At 41.1% G+C, this 23,943-nt stretch overlaps 1 protein-coding gene across 1 annotated transcript in view; it reads right to left on the bottom strand.

The window, feature by feature from the left end:
* Positions 1 to 626: 626 nt before the first annotated feature.
* The window catches only part of Gen (XPG-like endonuclease), a 114,407-nt gene continuing 91,090 nt past the window's right edge, over positions 627 to 23,943 (bottom strand). Inside the window, 3 exon segments of the mRNA XM_080277845.1 lie at positions 627 to 821; positions 12,010 to 12,120; positions 20,388 to 20,538. Coding sequence (XP_080133971.1) covers positions 627 to 821; positions 12,010 to 12,120; positions 20,388 to 20,538 — 457 coding nt within the window.

Here is a 23,943-nt window from a genome sequence, read left to right as displayed (position 1 = left end):
CCTACTGGCTGCTCTTCAAGCAGCTTGATCTCTGGCTGCCTCCCTATTCAGGCCCGTTACCCTGAGGTCACACTCTGTGACTGTCCCAGGCTTTTTTCGGTATGCCTCTCACAACTCTACCCCCAGTGTCAACACTTTTCACTTTCTGCACCCAACTGCCATCCCCTATCCTTTCCATATGCCCAAACTATCTCATCTACCCTTTCCTTATCACAACACTAATACACTCCAGTCCTATCCTTCCTCTTAAATCTTCCATCATAAAGTATATTATATTTTTAATCTGATATCTTTTTAAAGGTCGAAAGATAAATAAATAAATAAAAAATAATTTAAAATAAAGTCTTCATATATGCACCTGGCTGTGAGAGGATCAGTGACATGAACATCCCATAGCATGGAAGAGGGGAGGTTTTTGGAAACTGGATTTCTAGATCTGACAGTTTGTGCTGCATTATTATTCTGAAGACCTCCATGAAGCAGTACCCACACTTCAGATCCAGCCAAAAGCCACCCAGTACTCTAACATCTGAAGATGACACCTCCTCAGAGGAGATGGTACTTGAAAATGCATATTAGTATTCCATAACAGCGGTATGCTGTAACTCTGAGTAAAATTTAGCACACTAACCCTTTTTCTTCGCAGATTTTTCTTCAAATTGTTGTATCAGGTGTGGGAGTGAGGAGTGGATGAGTGCAAAAGGTTCATCAGTGGTCAGAAGGGAAGGCATATGGAAGGGGAGGGTGGAGCAAGACACCTGCCACTCCACACGGCAGGATGGTAGGCCATGTCTCACACACCGCTTCACCATGCTCACTGGCTGAAAGTAATTAAGGATGTACTTGTTAAAAGTTCCATTTTTAACTTTTTTTTTTAACTCTGGTACTAATCCACAGTAAATTCATAAGATTTGGCTATCAAGCCTTCACTGGTATCAGTACTTATAAAACTGACACCAGTATGCCAGTTTCCTTTACCCCGTTCCATATATACGGTATATATGGACAAACCAAAATTGTGTCAAAATTGCTGAGTCCATGTATATATGGACTAACTCATGGTACCCTAAATTGCCAAGTCCATATATACAGCAATCTCATTTATCTGGACATAATAGAGCCAAAGGCACGTCCGGATAGTGGCAACATCCGGATAATGAACACTACACCCCTACCATACCCAGACCCTACCTATACCCACCTCCAACCTAAACCTAACTTATTTATACAGTACCTATGTTTAATCTGGCAGTGTTTGCCAGTCATTCAAGCATATTTAGACATCAAAACACACACAGGAATATCCAAAGTAATGCTAAACACCAAGAAACCACGGGAAAAAAAAAAAAAAAAAAAAAAAAAAAAAAAAAACTCCCTATACACCATTGATTGTACAGTACCCCTCCTAATTCTGGGACTGTTTTCAGGTCAATCTGCCAAATTTAGACATCAAAATACACACAGGAATATCCAAAGCAATGCTAAACACCAAGAAAACCATGAAAAAAAAAATACTGAAAACCAAAAAACACCTAACTTATACATGACTGTATATACTCAAACCCTGATTCAAGGGACCTCCAGTTAAGGGATTTCGGATTTAAGGGACTCCATATTCTACCTGACGAACTGACAAGACCATTCATCAAATGATACTTAATGTCTGTTATACACATTAATATGTTTCTATACACAGTACCCGTAAAATAATATTCATAATCGTATAAATAAGTAGGATAAGTGAAACAATCGTTGCATTTCATAATAAGATTGTCTTTATATGTGGTAAAACAATGGACATTTTCAAGTAAGGGGCATTTTCAAGTAAGGGACAAGCTATTTCCCCATTTAGTCCCTTGAATTGAGGTTTGAGGGTATACAGTACCCCTCCTAATTTTGACACTGTTTTCAGGTCAATTTACCATATTTAGACATCAAAACACACATAGGAATATCCAAAGTAATGAGAAACACCAAGAAAACCATGAAAAAAGTAAACACTGAAAAACAAAAACAACCTGACCTATACACGACTGTATGTACACACAGCAAAAAAACTATTGTTACAGGGGGGTCCGATGTGTTTCATACTGAACAACCTGGCTGTCTCGCTAGGGTTGGTAAGCCTGACAGTGGGTGAGTTGCCAAATAGGACGAGGTAGAAATATGCATGGGAGAAGCAATGGATATAGCTTATAATAAATATGCACCAAACACAAGCACAGGGATACCAATGGAGGAGGCTGTTATCAAAAACCTTCATTCGTAGTGTCATTTTATATCGCGCAGAAGGTGTAATGATAGTTTTCTTGTTGTTACAGTACCCCTCCTAATATTGGCATTGTTTTCAGGTCAATTTGCTTAGACATCAAAACACACATGATTATCCATATTAAAGCCAAACATCATGGAAACAATGCATAAACAACAAAAATTGACAAAAAAAACTGACGACGGTTTGAAAATCTGTTGTCTGTGATGAGTGACTACTCCGATGGCTAAAAAAAAAAAAAAAAAAAAAAAAAAAAAATCCACAGCCAAATATCTATCTATCTATATACCTAGGCTGCTTCCCCCAAGGAATGGGAGGTAGCCGAGACAGGACGACACACTCCCCATTTACTCATCCATTCAAACACATTCATTCGCATCTTAGCCCCAAAGGGGAGAAAAGACAGATCCTCACCGCACCACACCACACAAAGGTCAACTGCGCAATGCAATCAGTGACATCCGCAGCAGGCCCCGACAGCAGAGTTGGTTTACCCCTGCCACATCATAACAGACCCATCCCCTTACCCGCACCTGACCTGACTAGCTGATCAGACCAAATGCGGGAGAATATCCCCTCAGGGCTGCGTCATCACTTATTCATTCACAATTTCTCTCCATTTATTTCTGTCATGCACAGCCACTCTTCCTTGCTCAACAGACATCCCTCTCGCATCCAGCACTCTCTTCACACTGTCCATCCATCCTATTCGTGGTCTTTCTCTCAGCCTTACACCTCCCACATCAGATCTAGTTATCTTTTTCACCAATCGCTCATTATCCATTCTCTCCATATGCCCAAATCATCGCAACACCCTCTGCTCAACTCTACCAGCCATCTCCCGAACAACTCCAGTTCTCCTTCGCACTTCATCATTTCGCACTCGATCTATACGCGTCACTCCACACATACTCCTCAGACATCTCATCTCCATTACATTCAAACTTTTCCTCTCTGCTACACCCATATTCCATGTTTCAGCCCCATATAACGCAGTCGGTACCACAATACCCTCATAGAGCCTTCTCTTTACATCCATTCTAAGCAAACGACATCTAAACACTGTTTTCATTCCTCCCAGCACCTTTCCTACTTCATTTATTCTAAACTTCACTTCTGCATCTATTCTTCCATTCACAGCAACATGTGACCCTAGATATTTAAAACACTCTACCTCCTCAAGCAACTCGCCATTCAAAACTATATTCATCCCCCTACCATCTACCAACCTCGTACACTTCATCACTTTACTCTTATTTTCATTTATTTTCAATTTCCTCCTTTCACACACCCTTCCAAACTCCTCTACCAACTGTCTCAATCTCTCCTCTTAATCAACCACCAGTGCAGTATCATCTGCAAACAGCAGCTGCTTCAGATTCCACTCTCCATCATCAACATTCACCAGACTCAGACCTCCACCTAAAACTCTTGCATTCACTTCCCTAACAACACCATCCATGTAAATATTAAACAACCAAGGCAACAAACATTACACATCCCTGTCGCAGCCCCACTCTCACGGGAAACCAATCACTCACAGCATTTCCCACTCTTATACACGCTCTACTATTTACATAAAAACTTTTCACCCCTTTTAGTAACCTACCATCAAGTCCATACAATCTTAAAACAGTCCACAAAGCCTCTCTATCAATTCTATCATACGCTTTCTCTAAATCCATGAATGCCCAAAACACATCCTTGCCTTTCGCTAAATACTTTTCACACACTTGTCTCACAGCAAACACCTGATCCACGCATCCCCTTCCTTTCCTAAAGCCACAGTGCTCATCACCAATCACTCCCTCTGTACCCTCTCTAACTCTCATAATTAACACTCTACCAAATATGCCACCATAAATTAGTCATATACCATCATCTTTGCTGGTGTTTATACTATAAGATAAGCTAATAAAAACACATAAAACTGACAAGTCAGATTATGAAATTCAAACAGGAATAAAGTGTTCAGGAGTAAAACTTACCTTCATATAACTTCCCACCATCCTAATTCAAAATTTAGCCAACATCTTCCAAGTGTTAAGAATACGTCTAGATGCAGAATTTCATGGGCTTTCTTGTGGACACCACAGAATTTTGATACAACCAATAGTAGCCGAATAAATTGCAAAAAAATTTGAAAACAGGAGTCAATGCTATAACCACGGAAGAGTGTAAAGACTAAGGGAGTGAGGGGGGAGCTGGGAAGGTATGGAGGAGGGAAGGGAAGGGGGGGAGAGGTGAGGCTGTGGGCAGGATTCTCCCCCTTCTGTCAACAGGTGGACGGGCGCTTTTGTCGCACATTTACTCATGGCTTGAGGTCTGTTAGTCACTGTGTGGCCATGTGGAAACATAATGCATCGAGACCGGGGGACTTTTGACCTTTGATAGAGAGGTGGATGACCGCTGCTGCTGAACATATACTCGTGGCTTGTGGTCTGTGTTTGATGGAGGTGGCAGTTGGGAAAGACTTAGCCCCCATGGCTGCGTGATATTAGATATTCGGTGGGAATGCAGACGGACATTTTGACACTGCTTGCAGGTTACAGTTGTATTACTCGGGTGCTGGAGGTTCGATGCGAGTGATAGGAAGAGCACGGAATTTTGACCATTCAGTACTGGGTCAGACGGACATTTTAGCTCTGGTTGTGGGTTACAGACTACATCCCGCTCACGGCTCAGGTCCAGCAGCCACGATACCGAATGTTTGGACATGTTGGCTGGCCAGTCGAAGTTCTCGGGCACTTTTACGTCCGGATAATAGCAAGTAAATTCGGATAATGGCTTAATAGAGCCAAGGCCCAGTGTCCAGATAATGAACACATCTGGATAATGAACGTCTGAATAATTGAGGGAACTGAATATGGACACGATTTTTCTCATCTGCGCAAAACTGTTTGAGTCTGCCCTTAGTGTGTGACAGAAAATGGGATGACAGACACCCCTCCTCCCCTCCCATGCCTTATACCAATTAAAAAAAAAAAAAGTGAATGTGAAAATATGTAAAATTAGCACAGAACCACAAATTCCCATCACCGTAGTTTCGACTGTGGCTGCATTACATACACCAGGTTGCATTTCCAAACTACAAATACTCCCTGCATCTACCTAATCAACACCAAAATGGACTATGTATCCACATCAGCTGCTGGTGGCAGCAGAAAGTAGTCATGTGATGCAAATCCGGGTGTGCTGGACCAACAGCCAAAATGAGCACTCTTACTATCACTAGGCTTATTCTGACCACTTTTCAGGTCTATTTGTGGAAAAAAAAAAGACTGCTGAATATGGCCGACATTCTAGGAAACTCTGCTGCCTTGACCCTAGGAAACCTAGGCACAAAAGCCGACGAAGGCTCCGGCACTGAACGGGTTAATTTACATTAACATTTGTAAGGAAAAAGCTGCAATATTATTGAATATATGCCTGACTTATCACCATGACCTAACTCTACTATCACTAAAAAAAAAAATGGATGGGTAGGAAAAAAAAAAAAAAGAGAAAGGCATAGAAGTTGGAAAAACATCAACAGAATGTTCAATGTAATGGACAACACACTTATTCAGACATCACTAAGCCTTCAAAATCATGTTCCACCTCAAGCAAAAACTATCCAATCACTTTTTCTTTCAAATTCACTTCGCAAATCCCCACTGAACTGTAGGCTATGACATACCCTACCTCATTCAGACATCACTAAGCCTTCAAAATCATGTTCCACCTCAAGCAAAAACTATCCAATCACTTTTTCTTTCAAATTCACTTCGCAAATCCTCACTGAACTGTAGGCTATGACATACCCTACCTCATTCAGACATCACTAAGCCTTCAAAATCATGTTCCACCTCAAGCAAAAACTATCCAATCACTTTTTCTTTCAAATTCACTTCGCAAATCCCCACTGAACTGTAGGCTATGACATACCCTACCTCATTCAGACATCACTAAGCCTTCAAAATCATGTTCCACCTCAAGCAAAAACTATCCAATCACTTTTTCTTTCAAATTCACTTCGCAAATCCTCACTGAACTGTAGGCTATGACATACCCTACCTCATTCAGACATCACTAAGCCTTCAAAATCATGTTCCACCTCAAGCAAAAACTATCCAATCACTTTTTCTTTCAAATTCACTTCGCAAATCCCCACTGAACTGTAGGCTATGACATACCCTACCTCATATGGCACTGGTCTGACGGGCTACACCATACCTCATGTGAGTGAGATTTTCAACCTTGTCTATCTATCTGTCTACAGTCAGACATCTTAATCCCATAACAGGTGACCTTGTACCATAATTATTCTGGAAGGACCAGTGTCACACATATTTATTAGGGAAACTGCAGCCATCCCAAACAGTAAGTTGCAATGAAAATTCAGTAGTATGGAACAACAAGTATGACTATGTTTACACAAGGAGGAACACCACTTTTGATATTTATTATAAGTGTGGATAAAGTGAAATGAAATATAGCAAGTTAAGTACAGTGCACCCCCACACAATGCGACTCACACGGTGTGAATCACCTACAATGCGAGGTCAGCCCAGAAAATGCTTATTTTTATCGAATGCAAACTCTGCGAATTAAACTTCCCAACATGCAAATCGGCTGTATGATTCCAGGGCAAAAATGGAATTCTCGCCATTAACTACAACTGTTGGGCTGGACAATGCGAGTCAGTCACATGAAGGCAGGTGGCTGGCAACGAGCTAGATTCAAAAAGGTAGGCAACTGGCCAGTTATCTGCCTGCCATCTACCGACTTTCCTAGGTAAACAGACATTTCTCCTCCATACTGCTGCAAGAACACATTGTACCTTGCATCCTGTGGTCCGTTTTAGCATTATGGCAGTACCCACCTGTTCATCGTTGTCTCAGCTGTCAACTTTGAAAGTTTTATGGCACCTCCAGGAGACCTCAGCAGTGACAGTGGGAGTGACAACGGGGCGCCCTGTCCCACGGGGCAAGAGTAGACGCCCTGAGCCTCAGATACCCACCCCCCTCCCTTCTTAACATGCCCGAAATTCACTTAAATAAATTGTACATGGTGTTCTATTTGTTGTTTTATTTATTGATCCAACTAGAAGTACTATTAGACGAAGTATTAGTATGGTTGAGTAGGCTGGAGGGGACCCGAAGACCAAGCCCTGGGTGGGCTGTCCACCATAAACCATTTTTCCCATAAGGTCACAAAATGCAAAATCATAGAATGCGAGGGTTTCTGCCGCCCACAGACTCGCATTGTAAGAGGGTGTACTGTACCAAATTCCTGTGCCAAACACCCTGTAAACTGAATGGCCATGGGAGCATTATACACCCTTGTCTCACTCCAACACATACCGAGTCCCTCACTTGGACATTCACCTACTACAACAAGTGCTTTATTACCTTTGTAAATACTCTCCACAGCATCCAGCAACTGCCATACATATGTAAAACATTGTATATTCCTTCTTTATTTGTCTAGCCATAAGTTTTTTCCACATCCATGAATGACATAAATATCTTAGTCTTAATCACATATTTTCTCCAGTACTGTAGTCATGCCACAGTATACAATGGGTGAGTAAGTTCGATCTACACAATAATAAAAGAAAAATTAAATCCAGTCTTGGGTTAACAATCATGGAATTCACTTATACAATAACTGTGATGGCTGCATATCACAAACCTGTGCATAAGCAGTGCTGCCCACACAAGTTGACAGTCAAAAGGGCTAAGGCAAGCTGGACGCCCAATGTTTACATGTACAGAACCCCAGTCTGGGCTCTCAGTGCATGAGACCTGTTTTGCAAAACCCCTTTCAAAACCCTGCCTCACTTGTCCACACATTCTCATGTCCTACAGCTGTTACCACCTGCCTTGTGTTTCCAGCGCTATATAACCATCTCGCATGTGGTAGGTGGGTGCGCTCACCATCCACTCACATGATGTATTGCTGCTCTCAGCTGACTGTCCTTTCCTCGCTTCCCTCCTTCCTCTACTGTCTTTCTTTCCTTCTTTTCTCTTTCTTCCTTCTACAGGTGACTCAGCATTGGGTGACAAGCCAAATGGTTTCCTGTACACCAGGAAACCATTTACAGCAATGGGTGGTAACAATGTAACCAAACTAAGGCACCTGGTGGTTTAGTGGGTAATTAACCCCTCCTTGGCCGCTGGCGTCGAATGACGTTTAGCTGATAAATGGCTGCTGGCATCGTTTGAGTGAGGCCTATAAAAAATGGCGAAAATTATTGGGAAGTGAATGAGCATTCTGAACGTCTTCAGACTGGCCTACACTACACTCCCATACACCCCATTAAAAAATTCAGAGCCTGCTGCTGTGATAAGTGGATTTTCAATTTGTTCACTCCTGGCCATGCCTAAACAAGCACAACTACACCCATTATCTTGACCCATGCAGAAAATATCATCTTTGTCCTCTCTTGCAAAACACACACAACCACCTGTTTACGTTTATGAATTAATACAGGCACATACAAAAAATGACAGTATTGTGATACCAACTCTAACGTATGGAAGTGAAGCTTGGACATTGTTGGAAGGACCCAAGTCAAGAGTGAGAGCAGTGGAAATGAGTTATTTAAGAGGAGCCTGTGGAGTCACATGGAGAGACAGGTTGACAAATGAGGATATTAAGGAGCACTGTGGTGTGGATATGGATGTAATAGGAAGCGTTAGGAGGAATACACTGAGGTGGTTTGGCCATGTGGAGAGGATGGAGGGTGAAAGACTGACGAAGAGAGTGTATGTGAGTGAGGTGGAGGGGGGGAGAGGGAGGGGGAAGCCGAGGATGAGATGGAGGGATGGGGTGGAGAGGTATGTGAGAGAGGGGGGTGTGAGTTGGGAGCAGGGCAGTGAAATGGCGAGGAACAGGGCAACGTGCAGGCGATTTGTTTGTGGCCACCCTGAATGGGATTGAGGCGTCTGGCAATAGATAGACAGATAGACAAACAAAAATAAGTGAAAAATACATTTTTGTCTTGGTATCTTTACCTATTTGCTCAGGTTTGTTGTAATGGTTTACACATTCGATGCAGTGCAACTTATAGAACACTGTGAAAACTATCAGGAAGTGAATGAACATCTGGGACATGAGACTGACCTTCACTTCATGCTCTCACACCTCATTTGTCAGTTCACCACCTGCTGCCGTGACATGTGGATGTACGATTTCTTCATTCATGGCCATGCCTATACACACACAGTTACACTCATTATCTCAACACAGACAGAAAATATCATCTTTCTCCTCCCTTGCAAAACACACATAATCACCCTGTTTACAATTATAAATAAACAGGCATAAACAAAAAAGACATGAAAATAAAAGAAAAAATTTTTGTTTGGTATCTTTACCTATTTACTCAGGTTTGTTGCACTGTTTTGAATCATTTTACATATTCTTTGCCTTTTACAAGCATAACAGGAAAGTTTTCTGTGTTCATGTGATGCTTTCGTGGGTGGAAAGAACTTCCTTTCCTGCTAATCAGCTTGTGTGAGGTGCTAATGGCAGGTCATCTCGCAATTCTGACCGTGTGAAGTGTTGGAAACATCCAGCTGTACCCTTTTTCCTTACCCAGGCAGAAAATATCACTTTCCCACACTCACGACAAACAGCAACATATATTGTGAAAATAACAAGGCAAAATGATAGAGAAAGGTGAATGTCTTATTACGGAAAAAATATGTTTCCCCCGTCTGTAAGCGTATTTATTTCTGCTTTGTCTCTTTATTCATAATAATTAGACTCATTCGTAGCTTTTAAACTGCATTACGATTCTATTTTTAGCCATACACGTGTTGTGGGAGCGGCAAGTTGCAGCTCAACTCCCCTATTCCTAACTGGATCTGACCCTCCACTTTCATCCCATGGGAGAGCCTAGCCTCGGGGAAGGGGCAATTTTCTCATTTAGAACTGAAAATTCAACCCTTTCACTCTCTTTTCCATGCATAGGCACAATGATAACCTAAAAAATAACTCGACAGTACCATAAACATATTTTATATAAAAAAGGTGAAAAAATATTCACAATAATTTTTTGAGGGGGGCCAATCCTACCATATTATATACTGAAATCATTCGATATCATCATATCTAATATATGCACAACATTTCAGCACCATTCACATTGTTTTGGGGGATAAAAATGATAACACGTGCGATGTTGCAGTGTGGCAGCACCTCTTGGTGGCTGATATTGGTTGCCGATATTTCTGCAACTTTGGCGCTCCATTGCAAGCCACAGAATGGGTCTAGGAAGCAGAGATTTACACTGTGAGGTGCATCTGAACTTTCTTTTCAATAGGGCAAGAAAAAAAAAAAAAAAATCAATTTTCGAAACTTCAGAAAATGGCCCCGGCATCGGCCTGGGGTGCACGTAAAATTCCAGACCCACGGCCATGGAGGGGTCAAACAACAATCTCATTATAACTGAATTTACCTACACAGTAGAGGAGGGGAGGATAATGTTTACTATTTATCATATTTATTGAGGGGGGTTTGTCACCATTTTATTTTTTTCTAAGCACATTACAGTGGTTTATAACATCTGTACACACACACACACACACACACACAAAAAAAAAAAAAAAAAAAAAAATGGTGATTTTTTATACATATTTTTGCGAAGAAAACAGGTCCAAGTGGCGTATTTTCTTTCTTGCCAGGGCCGTGACGGGTAACTATTATAAACTCTGATGGGCCATAGCTTGGTAACTATTGGGCCTAGGAGGGTGGGGTTTGCATTATCAGGTGTGTATATTCAAGCTCTATAAATTGGGCATAAAACTTTTAACCTTTGAGAAAGTCGAATAATAGGCCTGTTTTTGTGTCCTAGGGGGCAGTCAAGGCTGGAGAATTGCGTACCCTAGGGGTTAATGTTGCCACTACATGACTTTTTGGAAATCTTATTGTGACTCCAATGGCAAATATTTTTTTTTATTTGGTAATACTGATATACTGAAAGGGAGGTTGCTAGTGGAAATGGTAAGCTGTAATTTTTGTCACACTGTTTTCATGATAAAAGGAGGGAGTAAGAAAAGAAAATTAAACAGAAAAAGTCACTATCTTATTAGTTTGTGTTGTGACCGATCACCCTTAACGCCAATTTATTTTTCTCCACATGAAGTCCATTTGAATTCTGACAACTTAAATTTAGTGAGGTTTTTATACCACCAAATGGTGCCTTAATTTGAAAATCTATTGTATATTGAGTCAATAATGACATACGTCCAATGGGGATACATTTTTGGCCAAGAGTCGCTCACCCAACAAACTAAAACAAGTTCCCAACTCACCTGAACTGATAGATATTTCACTTCATTGCAATTCAGTTACTGCTCACTACCAAAAATAGGTATAAAAATTATATTTCAACTCACATAAACTGGTAGCTGTTTCACCTCACTGCACTTCACCTGCTGCTTGAATACTGGCATTACACTCTTGTCGCATTTCACATAAACTGCTCTCAGGGAAATTGTACAGTAATGAAAACATCTTAACATTACAGAACTCTTAATAATAAGTCACCTTTTCTGAACTCATGCTTGCTATTCAGTTTACAATAAATCAAGGAAAGATTAACTACTAAAGTTCCAAAACTACCTGCAAAGATGATTTACCAGGTTCCTCCAATTTACAGTACCAAATGTAAATTTTGGAGCACAAACCTGATTTATACACACTAACGGTGTATAATGATACAGAATGCAGTTTTCTCTTCATACCTGAAGAGTTTTGATCACTGCACCGGTAGTTACTGCCCATCTTGTAACAACTGGAAATATCTTCTCAACTGCATACATTGGCTCCCAGTCTAGCTTTGTTATGCACCATTTCTAAAAAGAAATAATAAATATATATATCAACATCTACAGCCATTTGTCATTGGGTACATAGAAGTAAACAAACAAATAATGTACTGTACACCCATACCCCGTTATTCGACACATCGATAACCGGCTAGACCAAACGCAAGAAACAGAAGAAGTCCCAAAATCCGAACAATTTGAATGTCCGTCGTTTTGCTAGTCTGACACCTTGCTTCTTCCCAAGCTTGAAATGAGGCTCTCCCAGTCCTCCCGTCCTTCCTTCATCCTCTCTCTTCCCCCCCCCCCGTCCCTCCTCCATCCCCCACCACACTTAGCACTGCAAGGCATGTCTCCCCATCCCCCTGCCCTCCCCCACCCCTGGTTGTCTCCCTCTCCAACCCCCAACCCTCCTCCACCCCCACTTGTCTCCCATGTGCATGTGTGTGTGTGTGTGTGTGTGTGTGTGTGTGTGTGTGTGTGTGTGTGTGTTCACCTAATTGTATTTACCTAACTGTATTTACCTAATTGTGATATACAGGAAATGAGCTATGCTCGTGGGGTCCTGTCTCTGTTTCTCAATGAGTCAAATTTAGCTTTAAACTCATTTAAGTTTTTAGACTGGATGATCTCTTTGTCCAGGCTATTCCACAGGTCTATGCATCTATAAGGAAAACTATATTTCTTGATATCCTTCAAGCAGCTTGGCTTCTTCAGTTTCATTCTGTGTACTCTTGTTACTCTCTTATACCATAAAAACAGATCTTCTTTGTCACTTTTATCTACTCCCATCATGGTCCAGAACACTGCAGTTATGTCGCCTCTCTTTCTCCATTCTTCTAAGGAAGGCAAATCCAGCTTTTCCAGCCTCTCTCTGTACGACAGATCTGCCGGACTGGGGACCATTTTGGTTGCTGTTCTTTGTATTCTCTCAATCTTGTTTATATCTCTCTTTTTGTGTGAGGACCACACTACTGCTGCATATTCTAACCTGAGGCAAATCATGGCCACTATCAATTTTTTCATCATCTCCTCATCCATATAATGAAAAGCTGCTCTTACATTAGTCAGGAGTTTATACGTCTCTTTGTCTTGTTAATGTGTTTTTCAGGTGACAAACTGTCCTGGACCAGCACTCCCAAATCTTTCTCTTCTCTCGCTTTCGTGATTGGTTCATTACCCATCAAATAATTCAGTGATGGCCTCTTGGTACTTTTACCCATTTCCAATATTTTACATTTCTTTGCATTGAATTTCATTTCCCACATCCGGCTCCAATCGTGTATCCTATCCAGATCCTCCTGCAGCATTTTACAATCCTCCTCAACCTCTACCTTCCTCAAGATCTTTGCATCATCAGCAAACAGACTTGCATAACTGTTCACTCCATCTACCATATCATTTACGAAAATCAGGAAGATTACTGGTGCCAACACTGAGCCCTGTGGGACTCCACTTGTTACTTTCCTCCATCCAGATATTCTGTCCTTTATTACTGTCTTCATTTGTCTGTCTCTCAAAAAGTCTCTCATCCATTCCAAGAGATTCCCCTTCAGCCTTCCTATATGCTCAAGTTTCCACATTAGTCTCCTATGGGGTACCTTGTCAAAGGCCTTCTCCAAATCTCAATACACACAATCCACCCAATCATTTCTCTCCTGTAGCACTTCAATCGCTCTTGAGTAAAAACTCACAAGTTGGACACACATGACCTTCCACTTCTAAATCCAAACTGACTAGCGGCCAAAATATTCATCTCTTCCAGATATTTTATCCAACTATCTTTCAGAATTCTCTCGCACAATTTTGCGACCATGTTGGTTAGGGGCACTGGTCTATAATTCAGGGGTTCTTCCCTGTTTCCTCCCTTATAAATTGGTACCACATTGCTCTCTTCCATTCTTGAGGCACTTTCCTCTCTTCCAGAGAACACACAATTAAACTGTGAATCTTATCTGCCAGTTGTTCTCTGCATTCCTTCAGTACCCAATTAGAGATTCCATCTGGTCCTGGGGCTTTCCTTACATCTTGAGTTTCCAGTAATTTATACACTTCCTGTACTTCCATTTTTATATCTTTTATCATTACATTTCTAGTCACCCTCTCCCCTTCCACAAACTCCTTTTCATTAGTGAAAACTGATTGGAAACATTTGTTCATTATTTCTGCTTGCACTGCTGCATCTTTATAGACCTCTCCTTCTACTTTTAGTTTGGTGATTCCTTCCTTTTGTTTCAGTTTGCCATTGACAAATCTATAAAACAGTTTGGGTTCATCCTTACATTTGTCTATTATACCTTTTTCAAAATTCCTTTCTTCCTCTCTACGTATTCTTGTGTATTCATTTCTAGTTCTTTTATATTCTTCCTTTGTTCTGTTGTTACCTCTCTTTCTCCAACTGTTCCATGCCGTGTCTCTCTTTTTTGCTATCGTACACCTTCTATTAAACCACCCCTTTTTCCTGTTTTCTTTCCCCCTTACTTTTGGCACATATTTTTCCACTCCTGAATTATAAAGGCCTAGAAAGATATCCCAGTTTCTCTGTATCTCTCTTGTTTCTCTGAATTTTCTCCAATCTGCATTTTCGAATTTTTTTTTCAATCCTGTAAAGTTTGCTTTCCCAAAGTTGTATCTTCCCTGCCTATAAATCTCGTCTCTTGGCTCCATGTTCCCTGTTATCATTTGGAACTCAATGACCATATGATCACTTTTTCCAATAGGACACAGATATTTCAAGGATTCTATTACATCGGGTTCTCTGGTTAACAGTAAATCTAGTCTCGCTGGTGTGTCCTCACCTCGGAACCATGTCTCTTCTTTAACCCATTGCGTCATCACAGTGTTCATTGTTACATTTAATAATATAGTGCCCTACATATCTTCGCTGCCTCCTGAGTCCCATTCCTCCCAGTTCACCTCCTTACAATTGAAGTCACCCATTAAAATTATATTGTTGCTTTTCTCAATCATTTTCTGTAAAGAACTAACCATCTCTGACAATATTTCCTGGTATTCATCATCACTCCATGCTCTTGTATTACGGGGAACATGCTACCGCTATATCTCTCTTGCTATTCTCTCCAGTTTCTAATTTCATATTTATCACTTCACCCCTGCCTTCTCCCATTTCCACGGTATCTACATTTATGTTGTTCTTCGCTGCTATCATCATTCCTCTTCCTGTTTTTCTTTTCTGTCTCTTCTCCACGGTTTGTATTTACCATCTCCCATATGAACATCAATATCTTCTCTTAACTTGGTCTATACAAAGCACATAACATCATGTTCATGTACCCTCAAAAAATCGTTGATTTCTAGCCTTGCTGACATTAAACCATGAACATTACAATATGCCACCTTCAAATTATTTTTGATGTTTTTTATACCCTCTTCTCTCCTTCCCACCTTTGGTACCACTTCCTTATTTCTGATCCATGACTCTCCAGTAAAACACTGTCTTCTCTTCCTCCATTCTCTGTTCATTTTTTATCTTTGCTTCTTTTACTAACTCCTTCATTTTAGCTCTTTCTTCCTCATTTGCATCTCTCTTTATCCAAACATTTTTTAACCCTTCCTTGTCTGATAATTTCCATTTTCTACTAATAATTTCATTTACTGCTGCTTGGGACTTAAGCTTTACCTTCAATGGCCATGCCCCTCCTTCCTCGTACTTTCCTAACCTAAACACCTCTTCAATCTCTTCTTGAGCTTCGTTGTTTTCCTCCATAACTACTGATATTATTTTTTTTACCTTGCTCAGTTCTTCTCTTTCTCTTTTTGATCTTGTCATACATTTTTTTTTAACTCCTGAAATTATTACACATTTTTTCTTATCTGCTACATCTCTAACTAAAGATTCTCCACTTCTCAGTACCCTAACCACTTCCCTCTCCACCTTTTCCTTGCGTTGTTGTTCTATAATCTCTTTCAAATTTACATTTCCTTCTTCCTGAATTTTCTTCCACTCCTTATGTTACTCCTTGATTTCTTTAATGTGCCTGTCCTGTATTCTTGATTTGGATTCATACTCATCTAGTTTGCTTTTCATCCTGTCCCTTTCTTCTTCCAACCTCTTATTCTCCCTCTTAAGCTGTTTTATTTCATTAGAGGCAGATTCATTGCTCACTTTTAACTCCGTAAGTTCTCTTTCTTGTTCATCACTGCATGTACTAACTTCTTCCAGTTTATTCCGTAGAATTTTGATCTTGTTTTCCTGCTCTATGGTCCGTTCCTGTAACTCTCTAATTACTGCCCAAACCTTTTTTATCTCCTGGACATTCCTCTCTGCTGTTTTCTCTACTCCTGCTACTCTTGTTTGGTTCAACTTAATACTTCCATTTCCCACATCCTCTTCAGAGAAGCCCTCAAACTCTCTCTCGCCAGTTGTAAACAAAGCATCATCCCGTTCCGCCATGATTCAACCATATGAAGACTTTCTATTTTCACTATATCTTGTTCTTTTTATGACCAAAACCGCGTTTTTTAAAAACTACTGTCCGACGGGACCAGCACTCACGCGCTCATTCACATAATCACAATAGGCTGGTCTCCTTTTCGTCGCTGATTCAGCAATTATTTCCCCACGATCCAGGAAGAGCTCCGTCTCTGTCGGCAACCTGTGTGTGCGTGTGTGTGTGTGTGTGTGTGTGTGTGTGTGTGTGTTTTATTAGAACACCACTTAGTCTAACCTGGTACAGAGCTTGACTCATATAAAGATACTAATTTAGGTAATGCCACTGGCCAAGCTGGCTGTTTATGAAGCGATGGCGGCGAGCGTCTGGTCTCCTCAGTGCTTTGTGTGTGTGTGTGTGTGTGTGTGTTTACTTATTTGTAGTATACAGGAATTGATCAATGCTCGTGTTGTCCTGTCTCCATATCCACATTGATCAAGTGTGTGTGTGTGTGAGAGAGAGAGAGAGGATCACTTGATGGTCGTGATCGTCAGCTTTTACCCTCCCGGAAGGGAGCTGAGAGCTCATATAGTCCGATCTAAGGGCAAGGCTGTGACCTTCACACACGCAGAGAGAGAGAGAGTGAGACTGGGGGGAGCAGGGGTAGCAGAGCAGTTTGGTTATCTTCTTATGAAAGTAAGGATATGGTATGTGAGGAACTAGATGTGAAGGAAACAAGGAGGATGGTCATGAATACAAAAAATAGAAGAATGAGTAAAGATAAAACCAGTTCAGTAAACCTAAGAATCATGTATAGTAATGTAGATGGGTTAACATCTAAGAAATGGGAAATTGGAAACTATATAAATAAAAAGAAACATGAAAATGTTTGCCTGGTGGAGACTAAATTGCCCCAAGATGTCGATACAAAATTATTTGGATGGAACAATTATTATATTTGGAGAAAGGATAGAGAAAGCAAGTTTGGGGGAGATGTAATGATTTTAACCCATACCAACTTGAGAACAAAAAATACACAAATTGAAAATACCAAGGCTGAACTTTTGGGAATGGACATAGAGGCCTGTTATGGAGGAAAAAACTAGATATAACAGTATTTTATATGCCCCTCCAAACTTGGGCATGGACAAAAGAAGATTATGAGCAGTTAATAAGATAATCCACTATGAAGCTAAAGATGTGGTAGGTGGTGGCGACCATCATCCACTCACTTGATGTAGAGCTGCCTACTTCTTCCTTAGCCTTTATCATTCTTTTTCTGTGTCTGCTCTCCTCTCTTCATATTTCTCCCATCTTTCCTGTCACTTCTTACTGTTTTTCTTTCCTTTACAGGTGGATTTACATTGAGTGACAAGCCAAATGATTTCCTGTAAGCCAAGAAACCATTTACTACGCTGGGTGGTAACCACACAACCAAACCATACGTGCTCCCTCCGTGTCAACAAGTGGGTTGGCGGAGGATTAGTGCCCCTCCCCATAAAACAAATAACTCAAAGTCAAATGGCCACCCTTTATGGGGTTGTGGTGTCTGGCAATAGATAGATAGATAGATAGTTAACGGAACGAAGAAACAAAATAATAATTATGGCGGATTTTAATTGTAGAGAAGTTGACTGGGAAAGTATGAATACTGGGAACAATGAGGAATCATAGAGATATAAATTAATGGAACTGGTGATGGAAAACATGTTAACTCCATTAATTAAAGAAAATAAAAGAATTAGAGGAGATGACAAACCATCATGGCTCGACTTAGTATTCACGATGGACCCAAATGATGTGAAGAACATATCCTACCAATGCCCCCTTGGTAACAGTGATCATCTGGTTATTGAGTCAGAAGTGGTGGAGTAAGGGAAGGAGAAAGAGATGAAAAGCACAGAGAAAACAGATACAATTATGAGATGGCAGACTTTGTTTCCCTGAGGAACTTATTCCACAATACATACTGGAGTAAAATGAATGTGGTCACAAATGTTGATGAGAAATATGAGTTCTTGATAGAACTATATAAAACAGTAGATGGTAAATATGTCCCAGAATTCTCCACAGCAGTGGAAAGGAAGAAAGAATGGGTTAACAACAGATGTAGAATGGCACATGAGTCAAGAAAATGAGCATGGAATAAAGTGAGAAGAAAGTAAAGTGAAAGAGTTTGGGAGGAGTACAAGCAGGTAAGAAATGAATATGTAAGGGTAAGGAGAGAGGAAGAAAGGAAATACAAAAAATATATTGTAGCTATTATGTAAAAAAAAAAGAGCCTAAACTATTTCATTGGTTTGTAAATGGTAAAATGAAAGGTAAGGACAGTATAATACAACTGAGGGATGGAGATGAAACTTATGAAAGAGAGGAAGAATTGTGCCAAATAATGAACGACAGGCTGCAGTAAGTCTGTGTGTTGGAAGAGGAATTCAGGGAACCTGAAATGGAACCCAGGATAACAGGAATGGCAGAAACTGCAGTTGACGTGAATGAGGTGCTACAACTAATGAGGGATTAGGATGTGAGGAAAGCAATGGGACCAGATGGTGTGGCTGGATGGATCCTGAAGGAATATGCTGACCAATTAGTGTAACCTGTTTATGTCATCACTGAGAGCTGTCTGGAAAACAGACAGTTATCTAAAGCCTGGAAACGAGCAAATATTGTGCCAATCTTCAAGGGAGGAAATAGGGAAGATCCACTCAGTTATAAGACCTGTATCACCTACTAGTGTTGTTTGTAAAATCTGTGAGAAAGTCATTAGAAAAAGATGGATAAAGTATTTAGAAGAAAATGAAGTGATAACACCAAGACAATTTGGTTTTAGTGAAGGAAGATCTTGCATTACCAACCTATTAAGTTTCTACAGTAGGGTAATAGATGTTATACAAGAGAGAGAGGGATGGGCAGATTGTGTCTATATTGATCTCAAGTAAACATCTGACATGGTGCCCTATAAGAGACTGCTGTGGAGGTTGTAGAACTTTGGAGGGGTGCATGGGAAACTATTAAGTGGATGGGAGATTATCTGATAGGAAGGCAGATGAGAACAGTTATAAGAGACAAAGCTTCACAATGGAGAACTGTGACTACTGGAGTACTCCAGGGTTTTGTCTTAGCTCCAGTACTGTTTGTGATATACTGTACAATATTTAAATGATTTGCGGATGATGCTAGAATCATGAAACATATTAAATGTACTGATAGTTGTAAAAAACTGCAAGAGGACTTGGACAAATTCCAAAGCTCGAGCTAAACTTGGAAAATGGATTTCAATGCCAAGAAGTGTCATGTATTAGAAATGGGAATGAGTGAAAAAAAAGATCGCACTGGACATACAAAAGGGGCAATGAGATAATTAATAAAGAAAAGATGAGAAGGACCTGGGAGTGATTATTCTGGATGACTTGTCACCAGAAAAACATATAAACAAAATCATTGGAGGAACTTATGGATTACTGACCAACATGAGAGTGGTTTCTAATTACATGGACGAGGAAATGCTGAGGGAGTTGATAGTGACCATGATAAGACCAAGACTAGAATATGCGGCTGTGATATGGCCACCTCATTTGAAGAAGCATATTGATAAACTGGAGAGGGTTCAACAAATAGCAACAAGGATGATACCATGCCTAAGGGAACTGACCTACGAGGAGATATTGGAAAAACTGAAGTTACCAACACTGTGCGAGAGAACGGAAAGAGGTGACTTGAACATGATGTTTAGAAATGTAAGAGAAATGGAAAGGGTGGAAAAGAAGATCTTTTTGTGTTGGATGATGGAAGAACAAGAGGTCATGACTTCAAGTTGAGGAAAAGTAGATGTCTTAATGATCTTAAAAGGTTCAGTTTCTTTCATTGTACAATATAATAAAGAGATGGATATGTAAAGCATACCACAAGTTTTTCAAAGCAAGGTTGATGCCACTCAACCTTCTTGATGGGAGGTGAGAGGCGGCGTTGGAACTCATGGAGCACAGCAGTGAAGGGGAAGCCACTGGTTGCCTGAAGCCTCACACCAATTCCATTCTCCAGCTCCTCATCACTCCTGATAAACAAACACATTACTTTGCTACATCCACCTTAGCTTGACCTAAAATTATCATCTCTCCATCTTGAATACTATGCTGTAGTATGAAATTAACACTAGAGTAGTGCTATATACTGTCCACTATAACCTGACTTAATATTATCATCCCTCCATCTTTAAGATAAAGTGTTATTCTACAGTACTGGACAAGTGGAGATCCATTTTCCATTATAATTGTTTTAATCAGCCCTCTAGCCTGACCCAAACTGGCCTTTTAACCCCAAAAGTACTAAGCTCATTGATCAAGCTTTTTGCACAATTTCTTAAAAGGACGAGCAATGCCAATTGTGCAACACCCACAAAAAACGGGCGGCAGGTGGCTCCACCCCAGCTGTGATGTAGATGGCTTCTAACCAATCAAAACTAAGTGTTGGACACACCGGAGGGGGGACCCAGGCCCGTACCCAGGAGGTGGGGGACCCCCCACCTCCCTCTCGCCATATCCCTCTACCCCACTACCTTGTTACTACCGTACCTCCCCCCATTCTTACCACCACCACAACCGCTCCCACACCCTTCTCTTGCATCTCCCCCTCCCGTGTCCCCCCCATCATCTGGGGGGAGGGTATTTCCCCCTACCCTCCCACTACGTCACTGTACTCCACTGGGGCCCTTCCTTTGTGTCTGGTGGTGGTCTCCTCCCATCCCTCCATCCCCATATATCCCCTCCTGGCCTTACCACCTCCTACTACCACCCCCCCACCCCTCACCCCCACCCCCACCCCCTAGCACGCAGTATCTTTACATCCCCAGCCTCAAATATTTTCCGAATTTTACGCTTTATGGTGCCTGTTTTTGAATCATTACCTGTAATTTATTCGTGTATTTGCATACACATAAGTACACCAAAATTATTTGATGTTTTATTTATTTATTTTTTTGTGTGTGTTTTTTTTGGGAAAAAATCCCTGTTATCTGCCTACTTTACCTGCCTATAGATATAACTGTGTACCTGACAGCTCGGTGGGGAGGGAAGGGGGGAGGGGAAAGGGGAAGGGGAGGTTAGGCGAGGGGAGAGGAGGGGAGAGATGGGAAGGGAGGGGATTGGAGGTATGGGGAAAGGAGAGGAGGGGAGGATAATTTTTACTATTTATCATATTTATTGAGGGGGGTTTGTCACCATTTTATTTTTTTTCTAAGCACATTACAATGGTTTATAACATCTATACACACCAAGAAACAAAAAATAATTTTAGTGATATTTGTTCATATTTTTATGAAGAAAACAGGTGCAAGCACCATATTTTCTTTCTCGCTAGGGCCATGACGGGTAACAATTATCAACTTTGACGGGCCATAGCTCGGTAACTATTGGGTCTAGGAGCGTGGGGTTTGCATTTTCAGGTGTGTAAATTCAAGCGCTACAGATCGGGCATAAAACTTTTAACCTTTGAGAAAGTAAAAAATTAGGCCTGTTTTTTCATCCTGGGGGTTAGTTGAGACTGGAGAACTGCATACCCCAGGGCTTAAACACCCTCTATGACCCCAACTAGAGTATAAATACGCTTCCTACGGGCACTGCCTATAGATTAAAACAGACATAAGATAGTGTGTGTAAAGACGATTAAGGGAATAAAAAGTGGGAAAAAAAAATCCTATCTATCTATTGCCAGATGCCTTAATCCCTTATACGGGGTGGCCACAGATATCGCCTCCACATCAACCTGTCCCCTCGCCATTGCACTGCTCTGCTCCCATTTCACACACCCCCTCTCTCATATACCTCTCCACTCCATCCCTCCATCTCATCCTTGGCCTTCCCCTCCCACTCTCCCCCTCCACCTCACTCACATACACTCTCCTCATCAGTTTCTCACTCTCCATCCTCTCCACATGGCAAAACCACCTCAATGTGTTTCTCCGAAAGCTTCCTATCACATCCACATCCACACCACAATGCTCCTTCACATCCTCATTTGTCAGTGTCTCTCCATGTGACTCCACAGGCTCCTCTCAAATAACTCATTTCCACTGCTCTCACTCTTGTGTCCCCCCAACAACATCCAAGCTTCACTTCCATACATTAGAGTTGGTATCACAATACTGTCATGTAATAACATTTTCACTTCCATGCTCACTTCCCTGTTTCTTATCACTGCCTTCAAGGAACCAGAAACCTTTCTTCCTTGTTGTGCCCTTTCAAGCGCTTCACCCTCCAGACTTCCATCCTTATTCATCACACTACCCAAGTACTTAAACATTCTCACATTTTTCATTTCCTTATCATCCAGCCTCACTGTACATTCACTGACTTCACCTTTCTCGAAGACCATCACTTTACTCTTCCCTACATTCACCTTTAGATTCCATTTCTTACACACTCTCCCAAACTCATCCACCAAGCCTTGCAGCTCCCCTTCGTCTTCACTCAACAACACAGTATCATCTGCAAACAACAAGACAGGGAGTTTCCAAACACTACCCTCTCTCATTAGGGCCACTCCAACATCCACTGCTCTACCTTGTATCTCTTTTATAACCCCATTCATATACAGATTGAACAACCATGGAGACATGACACATCCCTGTTTCAACCCGCCCTTCAAATAGAAAAACTCACTCAGTTCACTATCCACACGCACTGCAGCCTTAGCACCCTCATACATACTCTTCACAGCATTCAACAGCTTCCCATCTACTCCATATATTCTTAATACTTTCCACAATCCTTGTCTATCCACCCTGTCATATGCTTTCTCCAAATCCATGAGGGCTGCATACAACTTCTTTCCCTTCTCTAGAAACTTTTCCACTAAGGATCTAAGAATGAATATCTGATCTACACAACCTCTTCCCTTCCTAAAGCCTCCCTGTTCTTCTCCAACTAATTCCTCTGTTATTTCCCTAACTCTGTCAATAAGTATCCTACCGTATACTCTTCCGATTACACTAAGACAGATGCCCCTATGATTACCACACACTTCTTTTTCCCCTTCCCCTTTGTACAAGGGAATAATTAGACCTGACTTCCAATCCTCCGGGACTCTACTTTCCTCTCAGGCCAATCTGCACATCTTCCACATCCATTCTATTACTATCTCTCCCCCATGCTTCAGGATTTCACCACACACTCCATGAATTCCTGGGGCTTTCCCCGATTTAACTTTCTTCATTGCTTCCACAACTTCCATCCTACTGATTTCTTCCTGTCTTCTCACCTCCCTCCTTCTCCCAGCCATTCCCCAGCCACTTATACTCGCATTACTTTCATTCTCTGTTTTCAGCAATCCATTAAAGTGTTCTCACCATCTGCTCTCTTTTTCTCCCTTCTCAACTAATAATCTACCATTTTTATCTTTCACTCCCCTGCTAACTTCATTGCTAATCTGTCTGACTATCTTTACCTCTTTCCAGAACATTTTC

Source organism: Coenobita brevimanus, chromosome 71 (assembly GCF_032717465.1).
Source record: "Coenobita brevimanus isolate Jiangsu-jjx chromosome 71, ASM3271746v2, whole genome shotgun sequence".
NCBI classification, from domain to species: Eukaryota; Metazoa; Arthropoda; class Malacostraca; order Decapoda; family Coenobitidae; genus Coenobita; species Coenobita brevimanus.
This window is presented reverse-complemented; position numbering and strand designations above follow the sequence as displayed.